This window comes from Manis pentadactyla, chromosome 5, assembly GCF_030020395.1.
Source record: "Manis pentadactyla isolate mManPen7 chromosome 5, mManPen7.hap1, whole genome shotgun sequence".
Taxonomy (NCBI): domain Eukaryota; kingdom Metazoa; phylum Chordata; class Mammalia; order Pholidota; family Manidae; genus Manis; species Manis pentadactyla.
In genome coordinates, this window is record NC_080023.1 from 120,872,621 (window position 1) to 120,886,142 (window position 13,522).

Genomic DNA, 13,522 nt, shown 5'->3' on the forward strand with positions numbered 1-13,522 from the left:
GTGAGGGCATCTCTCATATTTATTGATCAAATGGTTGTTAACGACAATAAAATTCTGTATAGGGGAGTCAATGCTCAATGCACAATCATTAATCCACCCCAAGCCTAATTTTTGTCAGTCTCCAATCTTCTGAGGCATAACAAACAAGTTTTTACATGTAGAACAAATTCTTACATAATGAATAAGTTACATGGTGAACAGTACAAGGGCAGTCATCACAGAAACTTTCGGTTTTGCTCATGCATTATGAACTCTAAACAGTCAGTTCAAATATGAATACTCATTTGGTTTTTATACTTGATTTATAGGTGGATACCACATTTCCCTCTTTATTATTATTATTTTAAATAAAATGCTGAAGTGGTAGGTAGATACAAGATAAAGGTAGAAAACATAGTTTAGTGTTGTAAGAGAGCACATGTAGATGATCAGGTGTGTGCCTGTAGACTATGTGTTAATCCAAGCTAGACCAGGGCAATAAAACATCCACGTATGCAGAAGATTTCTCTCAGAATGGGGGGGTGAGGTTCTAAGCCTCACCTCTGTTGATCCCCAATTTCTCACCTGATGGCCCCTCTGCGACTGTGCCTGTCTTAGGTTGTTCCTCCCTTGAGGAATCTTACCCGTCTCTGGCTAACCAGTCATCTTCCGGGGCCATACAGGGAAATGTGAAGTTGGTAAGTGAGAGAGAAGCCTTATTGTTTGAGAAAGTTAGCTTTTTACTTCTTTGCATATTTATGCCCTGTGGCTTCTATGCCCAGCATTTGTCTTGAGGTATCTTTACCACTTGGAAGAATTATGATACTCGGTAAATTTGATATGAGGCACGAATTCTATTTAAGGGTTGTAATTAGGAAGGAAGAAGAAAAGCTATAGAAGTAGCAGGCGGAAGAAAACATGGGAAGATTGATTATTTCTTTGATATATCTTCTTGTAGAGTAACTTCAGCATGTATAGGTTTTAAGCTACTACTTAAATTGCACACACACATTAACATAATAGGAGTATAGTTACATAACCAAAGCATATCTGTAATTACCAGCCATCTGCAGTGAAACCAAGAAAACCAGTTAGGCACCTTAGGCATTTGTGAAAACTTATCTATGATATGGTGGATATTGTCCAACTGAACTTGAACAGTCTGAGAGAAATCAGACAAATTAAAACAACCCATTCCTGGGGACTGTTCACATGCCATATGTTCTTTTAACAGTAAATAGTTTGTAGTTGTAAGACTTTGGAGCGCTACAATTTGCACTTCTCCAAATTCTTGGTTGAGTTCCAACAGTATAGATCCAGTCCAATTTTGTTGTTTTACTGTATGCACAGGCCAGCTTAGATATCTCCTTCCTCATTCCCATGGCAAGTCCAGGAACTGGTGGGATGAGTGCATTTACAGCTGTAGCAGTGCGTGGATCTTTGTTGGGGTTTTTTGATGATCATCTTCTGGCATGAGTCTTCCAGAGAGTGCAGATGTTGGAAGTTCTTTTTCATATCGTATCTTAGTTCATTTTCGGGGTAGCCCAATTAGGCTTTCATCCTCTGTATAAACACATACAGACCGTTTGCCTACACTTTTATATGCCCTTTATACCCTTGTGTAGAACTCGTTGGAGGTTACCACACAGGAACTGCCCTTTTTTTTTTTTTTTTTTTTTTTTTTTTGCTATCACTAATCTACACTTACATGATGAATATTATGTTCACTAGGCTCTCCCCTATACCAGGTCTCCCCTATAAACCCCTTTACAGTCACTGTCCATCAGCATAGCAAAATGTTGTAGAATCACTACTTGCCTTCTCTGTGTTGTACAGCCCTCCCTTTTCTCCTACCCCCCCCATGAATGTTAATCTTAATACCCCCCTACTTCTCCCCCCCTTATCCCTCCCTACCCACCCATCCTCCCCAGTCCCTTTCCCTTTGGTACCTGTTAGTCCATTCTTGAGTTCTGTGATTCTGGTGCTGTTTTGTTCCTTCAGTTTTTCCTTTGTTCTTATATTCCACAGATAAGTGAAATCATTTGTTATTTCTCTTTCTCCGCTTGGCTTGTTTCACTGAGCATAATACCATCCAGCTCCATCCATGTTGCTGCAAATGATTGGATTTGCCCTTTTCTTATGGCTGAGTAGTATTCCATTGTGTATATGTACCACTTCTTCTTTATCCATTCATCTATTGATGGACATTTAGGTTGCTTCCAATTCTTGGCTATTGTAAATAGTGCTGCAATAAACATAGGGGTGCATCTGTCTTTCTCAAACTTGATTGCTGCGTTCTTAGGGTAAATTCCTAGTAGTGGAATTCCTGGGTCAAATGGAAAGTCTGTTTTGAGCATTTTGATGTACCTCCATACTGCTTTTCACAATGGTTGAACTAACGTACATTCCCACCAGCAGTGTAGGAGGGTTCCCCTTTCTCCACAGCCTCGCCAACATTTGTTGTTGTTTGTCTTTTGGATGGCAGCCATCCTTACTGGTGTGAGGTGATACCTCATTGTAGTTTTAATTTGCATTTCTCTGATAATTAGCGATGTGGAGCATCTTTTCATGTGTCTGTTGGCCATCTGTATTTCTTTTTTGGAGAACTGTCTGTTCAGTTCCTCTGCCCATTTCTTAATTGGGTTATTTGTTTTTTGTTTGTTGAGGCGTGAGAGCTCCTTATATATTCTGGACGTCAAGCCTTTATCGGATGTGTCATTTTCAAATATATTCTCCCATACTGTAGGGATCCTTCTTGTTCTATTGATGGTGTCTTTTGCTGTACAGAAGCTTTTCAGCTTAATATAGTCCCACTTACTCATTTTTGCTGTTGTTTTCCTTGCCCGGGGAGATATGTTCAAGAAGAGGTCACTCATGTTTATGTCTAAGAGGTTTTTGAATATGTTTTCTTCCAACAGTTTAATGGTTTCATGGCTTATATTCAGGTCTTTGATCCATTTTGAGTTTACTTTTGTATATGGGGTTAGACAATGGTCCAGTTTCATTCTCCTACATGTAGCTGTCCAGTTTTGCCAGCACCACCTGTTGAAAAGACTGTCATTTCGCCATTGTATGTCCATGGCTCCTTTATCAAATATTAATTGACCATATATGTCTGGGTTAATGTCTGGATTCTCTAGTCTGTTCCATTGGTCTGTGGCTCTGCTCTTGTGCCAGTACCAAATTGTCTTGATTACTATGGCTTTATAGTAGAGCTTGAAGTTGGGGAGTGAGATCCCCCCTACTTTATTCTTCTTTCTCAGGATTGCTTTGGCTATTCGGGGTCTTTGGTGTTTCCATATGAATTTTTGAATTATTTGTTCCAGTTCATTGAAGAATGTTGCTGGTAGTTTCATAGGGATTGAATCAAATCTGTATATTGCTTTGGGCAGGATGGCCATTTTGACGATATTAATTCTTCCTAGCCACGAGCATGGGATGAGTTTCCATCTGTTAGTGTCCCCTTTAATTTCTCTTAAGAGTGACTTGTAGTTTTTAGAGTATAAGTCTTTCACTTCTTTGGTTAGGTTTATTCCTAGGTATTTTATTTTTTTTGATGCAATTGTGAATGGAGTTGTTTTCCTGATTTCTCTTTCTGTTGGTTCATTGTTAGTATATAGGAAAGCCACAGATTTCTGTGTGTTGATTTTGTATCCTGCAACTTTGCTGTATTCCGATATCAGTTCTAGTAGTTTTGAGGTGGAGTCTTTAGGGTCTTATATGTACAGTATCATGTCATCTGCAAATAGTGACAGTTTAACTTCTTCTTTACCAATCTGGATTCCTTGTATTTCTTTATTTTGTCTGATTGCCGTGGCTAGGACCTCCAGTACTATGTTAAATAACAGTGGAGAGAGTGGGCATCCCTGTCTAGTTCCCGATCTCAGAGGAAATGCTTTCAGCTTCTCACTGTTCAATATAATGTTGGCTGTGGGTTTATCATAGATGGCCTTTATTATGTTGAGGTACTTGCCCTCTATTCCCATTTTGCTGAGAGTTTTTAACATGAATGGATGTTGAACTTTGTCAAATGCTTTTTCAGCATCTATGGAGATGATCATGTGGTTTTTGTCTTTCTTTTTGTTGATGTGGTGGATGATGTTGATGGACTTTCGAATGTTGTACCATCCTTGCATCCCTGGAATGAATCCCACTTGGTCATGGTTGTGTGATCCTTTTGATTTATTTTTGAATTCGGTTTGCTAATATTTTGTTGAGTATTTTTGCATCTACGTTCATCAGGGATATTTGTCTGTAGTTTTCTTTTTTGGTGGGGTCTTTGCCTGGTTTTGGTATTAGGGTGATGTTAGCTTCATAGAATGAGTTTGGGAGTATCCCCTCCTCCTCTATTTTTTGGAAAACTTTTAAGAGAATGGGTATTATGTCTTCCCTGTATGTCTGATAAAATTCCGAGGTATATCCATCTGGCCCGGGGGTTTTGTTCTTTGGTAGTTTTTTGATTACCTCTTCAATTTCGTTGCTGGTAATTGGTCTGTTTAGATTTTCTGTTTCTTTCTGGGTCAATCGTGGAAGGTTGTATTTTTCTAGGAAGTTGTCCATTTCTCCTAGGTTTCCCAGCTTGTTAGCATATAGGTTTTCATAGTATTCTCCAATAATTCTTTGCATTTCCGTGGGGTCCGTCGTGATTTTTCCTTTCTCGTTTCTGATACTGCTGATTTGTGTTGACTCTCTTTTCTTCTTAATAAGTCTGGCTAGAGGCTTATCTATTTTGTTTATTTTATCAAAGAACCAGCTCTTGGTTTCATTGATTTTTGCTATTGTTTTATCCTTCTCAATTTTATTTATTTCTTCTCTGATCTTTATTATGTCCCTCCTTCTGCTGACCTTAGGCCTCATCTGTTCTTCTTTTTCCAATTTCGATAATTGTGACATTAGAGCATTCATTTGGGATTGCTCTTCCTTTTTTAAATATGCTTGGATTGCTATATACTTTCCTCTTAAGACTGCTTTTGCTGTGTCCCACAGAAGTTGGGGCTTAGTGTTGTTGTTGTCATTTGTTTCCATATATTGCTGGATCTCCATTTTGATTTGGTCATTGATCCATTGATTATTTAGGAGCGTGTTGTTAAGCCTCCATGTGTTTGTGAGCCTCTTTGCTTTCTTTGTACAGTTTATTTCTAGTTTTATGCCTTTGTGGTCTGAAAAGTTGGTTGGTAGGATTTCAATCTTTTGGAATTTTCTGAGGCTCTTTTTGTGGCCTAGTATGTGGTCTATTCTGGAGAATGTTCCATGTGCACTTGAGAAGAATGTGTATCCTGTTGCTTTTGGATGTAGAGTTCTATAGATGTCTATTAGGTCCATCTGCTCTACTGTGTTGTTCAGTGCTTCCGTGTCCTTACTTATTTTCTGCCCAGTGGATCTATCCTTTGGGGTGAGTGGTGTGTTGAAGTCTCCTAGAATGAATGCATTGCAGTCTATATCCCCCTTTAGATCTGTTAGTATTTGTTTCACATATGCTGGTGCTCCTGTGTTGGGTGCATATATATTTAGAATGGTTATATCCTCTTGTTGGACTGAGCCCTTTATCATTATGTAGTGTCCTTCTTTATCTCTTGTTACTTTCTTTGTTTTGAAGTCTATTTTGTCTGATATTAGTACTGCAACCCCTGCTTTCTTCTCACTGTTGTTTGCTTGAAATATGTTTTTCCATCCCTTGACTTTTATTCTGTACATGTCTTTGGGTTTGAGGTGAGTTTCTTGTAAGCAGCATATAGATGGGTCTTGCTTTTTTATCCATTCTGTTACTCTGTGTCTTTTGATTGGTGCATTCAACCCATTAACATTTAGGGTGACTATTGAAAGATATGTCCTTATTGCCATTGCAGGCTTTTAATTCGTGGTTACCAAAGGTTCAAGGTTAGCCTCTTTAGTATCTTACTGCCTAACTTAGCTCGCTTATTGAGCTGTTATATACACTGTCTGGAGATTCTTTTCTTCTCTCCCTTCTTGTTCCTCCTCCTCGATTCTTCATATGTTGGGTGTTTTGTGCTGTGCTCCTTCTAGGAGTGCTCCCATTTAGAGCAGTCCCTGTAAGATGTTCTGTAGAGGTGGTTTGTGGAAAGCAAATTCCCTCAGCTTTTGTTTGACTGGGAATTGTTTAATCCCACCGTCATATTTGAATGATAGTCGTGCTGGATACAGTATCCTTGGTTCAAGGCCCTTCTGTTTCATTGTATTAAATATATCATGCCATTCTCTTCTGGCCTGTAGGGTTTCTGTTGAGAAATCTGACGTTAGCCTGATGGGTTTCCCTTTATTGGTGACCTTTATCTCTCTAGCTTCCTTTAACACTCTTTCCTTGTCCTTGATCTTTGCCATTTTAATTATTATGTGTCTTGGTGTTGTCCTCCTAGGATCCTTTCTGTTGGGGGTTCTGTGTATTTCCGTGGTCTGTTCGATTACTTCCTCCACCAGTGTGGGGAAGTTTTCAGCAATTATTTCTTCTAAGATACTTTCCATCTCTTTTCCTCTCTCTTCTTCTTCTGGGACCCCTATCATACGGATATTGCTCCTTTTGGATTGGTCACACAGTTCTCTTAATATTGTTTCACTCCTGGAGATCCTTTTGTCTCACTCTATGTCAGCTTCTATGCGTTCCTGTTCTCTGATTTCAATTCCATCAATGGCCTCTTGCAGTCTATCCATTCTGCTTATAAACCCTTCCAGTGTTTGTTTCATTTCTGTGATCTCCTTTCTGGCATCTGTGATCTCCCTCCTTACTCCATCCCATTTCTCTTGTGTTTTTCTCTGCATCTCTGTCAGCATGTTTATGATTCTTATTTTGAATTCTTTTTCAGGGAGACTGGTTAGGTCTGTCTCCTTCTCTGGTGTTGTCTCTGTGATCTTTGTCTGCCTGTAGCTTTGCCTTTTCATGGTGATAGGAATAGTCTGCAGAACTGGGACGAGTGACGGCTGGAAGGACTTCCTTTCTTGTTGGTTTGTGGCCCTCCTCTCCTGGGAGAACAGCGGCCTCTAGTGGCTTGTGCTGCGCAGCTGCGCGCAGACAGGGTTTCTGCTTCCTGCCCGGCTGCTATGGAGTTAATCTCCGCTGTTGCTGTGGGCGTGGCCTGGCTCGGGCAGCTACTCCAAAATGGTGGAGTCGCGTTGGAGCAGGAGCTGCTCGGAGGCTATTTATCTCCGTAAGGGGCCTCCCTGCTCCCTGCAGCCCAGGGGTTAGGGTGCCCAGAGATCCCGGATTCCCTACCTCTGGATTAAGTGACCCGCCCTGCCCCTTTAAGACTTCCAAAACGCACCCGCCAAAACAAAACAACGACCACAAAAAAAAACAAGAAAAAAAATTTTTTTAATTAAAAAAAAAAAAGGTGGTCATTCGTTTTTCTTTATTCTCCGGTGCCAGCCTCAGGCCTCTGCTCACCAGTCTTTCTGCCCTGTTTCCCTAGTATTGGGGTCCTTGTCCCTTTAAGACTTCCAAAAAGCGCTCGCCAAAACAAAGCAGCAAAAAAGCAAAAAAAAAAAAAATGGTCGCGCGCTTTTCTTATGTCCTCTGTCGCCCAGCCTCCAGTGCCTGCTCACTGTTCTTGCTGCCCTGTTTTCCCAGTATCTAGGGCCCTGCACTCTGGCCCGGATGGCTGGGGCTGGGTGTTCGGCAGCCCTGGGCTCCGTCTCCTTCCCGCTCTGCCTGCTCTTCTCCCGCCGGGAGCTGGGGGGAGGGGCGCTCGGCTCCCGCGGGGCCGGGGCTTGTATCTTACCCCCTTCGCGAGGCGCTGGGTTCTCTCAGGTGCGGATGTGGTCTGGATATTGTCCTGTGTCCTCTGGTCTTTATTCTAGGAAGGGTTGTCTTTGTTATATTTTCATAGATATATGTTGTTTTGGGAGGAGATTTCCGCTGCTCTACTCACGCCGCCATCTTCCACCCCTCCCCCCAAAATTCTTTTAAATAGACGACGCCAAAAATTCTTATTCCTAGTTAGAAGTAGGAGTGCCCTATTTGTTTTTGAATAAAACTCCCGAAGGGTAAAATATCAATTTACTGCTACACAGATTAACCATTTAGAAATGATGTTCATGATTTTTGCAGTTCCCCAATATCAGTGTTCAATTATCTACTGAATATTTCTTTGAATCATCTTACTCTTACACTTCCATAAATGGAAAATCAGTATCACCTGAAAAAAACTCTTGCTCCCAGGACACAAAGTAATGAAAAAATAAGTAAATTCAATAATTAGCATTATTTAACTCAAAATATGTTCTTGAAATGCTTTCCATGGGTAAATATTACCTCATTATACTCTAACACCCTCAAAAGTATTATCTCATAGGAAGAAAGCTGAAACACAGAGAAGTTAACTTACTTGAAGTCACCCAACTAATAAGGAGCAGAGCCAGCAACTGAATAAAGGTAATCTCTGGCTTCAGAGTCCAAAGATTTAACAACTGTATTTCAATAAAACAGTGAAAATAGTTCAGTAATATTGTTTATCATACTTCATTTTTCCTCTTTTCTCTGCATATGTTGTTGTCTTTCTTTATTGAAGTATAGTTGATATACAATATTATATTGATTTCAAGTATACAGATAGTGATTTGACAATTATCTACATTATTAAATGCTCACCCCAACTAGTATAGTTATTATTCATCAACTAGAATAATGTTATAGAACTGTTGACTATATTCTCTATGCTGTACTTTCACCCCTGTGTCTAATTTATATTGTGACTGAGATTTTGTGCCTCTTTATCCCCTTCACCTATTTCACCCACCCACCGCAATCTTTCCCCCATGGTAACCACCACTCACTTCTCAATGTCTGTGAATCTATTTCTATTTTGTTTGCTTATTCTGTTTATTTTCTTTTATTTTTAGATTCCACATGTAATGAAATTATTTGTCTTTTTCTGACTTACTTCACATAGTATAATATCCTCTAGGTCCATCCATGTTGTCACAAATGGCAAGATTTCATTCATTTTATGAATGATATTCTATTGTGTAGATGTACCACATTTTCTTTATCTATTCATTTATTGATGGACACTGTGGCTGCTTCCAGATCTTGGCTATTGTAATAATGTGTCAATAAACAGAGGAGTACATGTGTCTTTTCTAATCAAGGATTTTATTTCCTTCCAGTAAATTCCTAGAAGTGGAATTACTGGGTTGAAAATGGTATCTCTATTTTAGTTTTTTGAGGAAACTCCATACTATTTTCAATAGTGGCTGGACCAATTTGCATTTCTACCAACAGTATAGGCAGGTTCCCTTTTCTCAATATCTTCACCAACACTTGTCATTTCTTGTGTTTTGGATAGCAGCCATTCTGACTGGTGTGAGGTGATACACATGTGGTTTTGATGTTCATTTCCTTGATGAATAGTGAAGTGGAGCATCTTTTTATATGCTTGTTGGCCATCTGTTTGTCTTCTCTGGAGAAAGAAAAGAAAAGAAATTTCTATTAGAGACTTCAGATAAATTTATTACATACTAAAACAATGGAATACTGACTTTCTTTCCATTTAAGATACCTTTAAGATTATTTAATCAAAATGAACAAATTCTCATCTTCGTGGTTTCAGAATTATAAGATTTGCCAATACAATAAAAAAGTTTTATAGTATTTGATTAATTGGGGTAAAATGATTTTTTAAAGTTTTTTAACTATTAATTATAGTTGAACTGTCTGACTATCCCTAGTAATAAAATTTATTAGACAATTTATTAGATTTTCTCCTAATATTTTTTCAAAGTATCTTATCTCCTACTCCTCAAATTGCTGTAATATTGTATTGATTGCTACTAAATGCTTGTTAAAAACCTAATTAATTAACATTTCTGATGACAAACATCAGCTGAAATAATGATTGGTGTTTATTCTGTTTCCGTGAAAGTAAATGATTGAAAATCACCCAGCTGGAAATCACCTATTTTCTGAATTACTATTACTCCAGAAAAGGCTTTACCCAGACATTTCAAGTAACTATTTCTTACGCCTGTTTCTCTTTCACTTAGAGGCATTATTTTTAACCATATGCACACAGAAGGATTTGAGAAAACTAAAATGCCATTGATTTTTGTGTTTGGACAAAGGCTTCTATATTATCATTAGCTTTGCAACCTTGGAGCTGATGCTGTGGATCATTCAATTAATGGGAAAATGTCTCACACATAACCTAATTTTCAAACAAAAGAGTAAGAGCATATTTACTTCTTGACAGAAAAAGCCTGACTTCATATTCCAATTTAAATATATGTGTCAGCATGCATCCTGAAACAATCTCACTTCTGAATTTTAATTCTGAGACCCATATATAATGAAATGATATTAGATGAATGATAGCTACGTGGATAGGTAAAGCATGGGGACTTACTGTGAGCTTGATCCTGAAGCTCTGCTGCCTTCTTCCTCAAAGACAAAGCATTCTCTGACTAAAACTGAACAATGAACAAGTCAGGGTCATTAAATGAAAGTTATCACAGCAAAATCCAGAATTTTTGAGAGGTTTATCTTTCTTTTGCAAGGTGAGAGCATGGCAATAATGAAAAGGGAAGAGGAAAAAGAGAAGATATGCCATCCATCACCTCACATATTAGAAAGAACACATATGGAGGTTGAAAATCTGGAAATTTGTTTCATTAAAACTATCTGTGCCCATTTACCATTTGGAACGTCTTTCTGACCCCCCTCTGCACCTGCACCATGGCACCCCTACCAAGGGTATTCATATCCCACCAGTTTGGAAGATATTTTGCATCACTTGTTTATACATAAACTCTTTTGTGTAGTTTATGTAATTAATCTAATTATTTGGGGGAAAATCTTAAATACCCTATCTTATCATCAGGTATTATTTTCAGAGTCTAAAGTTGACTGACTGAATTTTCAGTTACCGTAAAACATCATCAAATCATAGTACAACATGGAAAACAATTACAGTTATTTACATGAGAAAACTGGTAGACATTAGAACAATTCCCCTTCCCCAGCACACACATGCATTATTTGTATTGTCTTTTTCAATTCTGAATATTTCCTTAGTCTAGTTAATGTCAGATATATTCAGATCTGTTTGTAGAAGAATAGAGCAATTATAACCTACCTTTACTCCAAATTTGATAAATGATTAATTTTATTTCATATATCAAAACAAAACACGAGGATAGGTAGGCATAATTAAATGTTTTGAATAATACTACACATGCCTACCAACAGATTTTCAAACGCACAGCAAACAGCAGTTTTATATGTTTTCTTTAAAAATTCCAAAAAGAACACATTTTCATTAGAGTGTTTAAAATATAATAGGCCATTCAGTTTGACTCACAATAGAAATAAAACATTCTCAATCAATGGGCCTACTGGAGATAGGACTCCTGCATTGTTTCTAAATTCCAAATAAATCTTTGAGAGAGGTTACTAAAAATGGGATTGAATGGTAACAGGGAAAATAAAAGACAGAAAGCTTAAAAAACCCATGAATATCTGAGACCCAAGTTGAAGCCAGGAGCGGTCTACCTGTGACAAAGCTTTCCATGCACTGGAGAATAATAATATCAATGTTTGCAAGCCCCTTATAATGAAGTCAAATTTTAAAGAGAGTCTTTCTGGCTCTTGTTTTGAGAAGGAAATTTTATAGAAATCTAAGAAATAAAAGTTAAAATAATTCCCCCAAATAAGTTTCAGATGCATTGAACCCTATTTCAGTGTGCTGACTAGTTTCTGGGTGGCTATGAATAATTTATTTCTAGATTCTTTTTTTTTTTTCCAGGAAGCAGACTCAGTAAAAAAGCCTGTCTTATTCCATTGCTGACTCACTTTATTCCTTCTTCCTTTACACCTGACAAGTATGTTTCTAATTGAAATGCATAGTAACATTTGCCTGCTCAGAAAAAGAAATGTAGAAAAATAGTTTATAGTTAATTTTATTTCATTTTGGCTGCTTCAAATCAAAGTTAAATCCTCTTGAAGTCTGAATAAAGAAAAAAAGAATAAGGTCACATTTGTCAAGCTGAATACATTGTAGACTTATTTCTAACAAAAAATAGATTATTATTTCTAAAATAAATGCTTTTTATAAGAACAGAATTTTTTCTATATCCCAGATGGATGGGTGAAAGAGCAATGTATTCTGTGTAGAATGCTAATAAAACCACATTGGGTGTTCTGTAATATTAAGAAAACTCATATACCTTTTCATTATTTATAATGTAAAAATTGAAAAGTTGGAACAAATTTATTAAAACCCATTGCCAAGTTGTAGAGGCTTTTGGAGTTTTCAGCACTGTTCACAGTGTAATGGGACTGCTCCTACCACTGCACAGTTTTCTCTCTTAATCAACTTCTCTGTTATACAGTTAATCATCTTCACTCCCTAAACAACCTCTTTTTTTTAACATTTTTATTTCTTTCAATAGCAACTTTCCAGTGAATGGGCCTCAGTTCTTGGTATCATATTTAACCCCTTTTCCTACTTGGTACTCACAGGCCATAAGGTAATAAGTGCTACAGATTCCATTTCTATGATTTCCTTCCAGGATCTCTTCTTTTCCCATTGTCACTGCTATCGGTCCCGTTTAGACTTTCGTGAACATTCACTTAACAAACTATGATCCCCAAGCAAAATCCAGCTTGCCTCTTGTTTCATAAATAAAATTTAATTTAAAAAAAAATAAATAAATTTTTTTTTTTTAACACAGCCATACTCATTCGTGTCATATAGTCTAAGGCTGTTTTTATTTTTCATCAGTAGAGTTAAGTAGTTGTGATAGAGACCACATGAACTGCCAACTTGCAAATGTTTACTATCTGGCCTTTTACGAAAAACTTTGTCATCCTTTTACCTTGGCTATTGTTATATGCATCCTAACTATCTCCTCAATCCCAGATTCCTCTAAAGTTAATCCTGTTGGTTGAATCTTTTTAAAACATAAGCATTGATAATAGTCTCATGCTCACATCCCTCAAAGCTTCATCCATACTTGTAAAATATGGAATTCTGAGTCTGCTGTTAAAGCTGTACAGGTGCACCACATACTCTGGTGTAGACTTTGTCTCCTGGGGCTATATATCCTCACACTTCCCAGGTCTACCCGGGGTATCCATCATTGTCCTGTTGAAATGCTGGATGTTACAAACCCACTTAAACTAATACCTAATCCAGAAAGCTTTCCCAAGTTCATCATTCATATGGAACTTGCACACTTCCCTCTCAGGATCCTTTTCTTTTTGCTATAGTCATTTGTCTTCCCCTCTCACTAAATCTAATGGAGGAATGGAGCTTTGCCCTCCTTTTTCTTTATCTGCTCTTGGTTCTGGTCTGGCTGCCTGCATTTGTTTATTTATTTAACAGCAATCTATTTAATACTTACTATGTTCCAAGCACAATGCTGGTAAAGGAGGAAGCAAAGAAAGGAAAGGTAGTCTCTGCCTTCAAGAAATTTAGTTTTAGTATTAGAATTTAAAAGTAAATAGTAAAATATAATGAATTTAAAATAAGATTATGACCAAAGGAAGACAAGACTTGTACTTAAGTCTGATTGAAAGATAGAGAAGGACTTTCAA

General features: G+C 37.7%; 1 protein-coding gene across 1 annotated transcript in view; it reads right to left on the bottom strand.

The window, feature by feature from the left end:
* Positions 1-9,064: 9,064 nt before the first annotated feature.
* Positions 9,065-13,522, bottom strand: part of PCDH18 (protocadherin 18) — a 61,353-nt gene continuing 56,895 nt past the window's right edge. Inside the window, exons 4-5 of the mRNA XM_057502616.1 lie at positions 10,332-10,395; positions 9,065-9,389 (exon numbers count right to left, since the gene is read on the bottom strand). Of these exons, the coding sequence (XP_057358599.1) occupies positions 9,254-9,389; positions 10,332-10,395 (200 nt within the window). The 3' untranslated portion in view covers positions 9,065-9,253. The remainder of the gene's footprint in view (positions 9,390-10,331; positions 10,396-13,522) is intronic.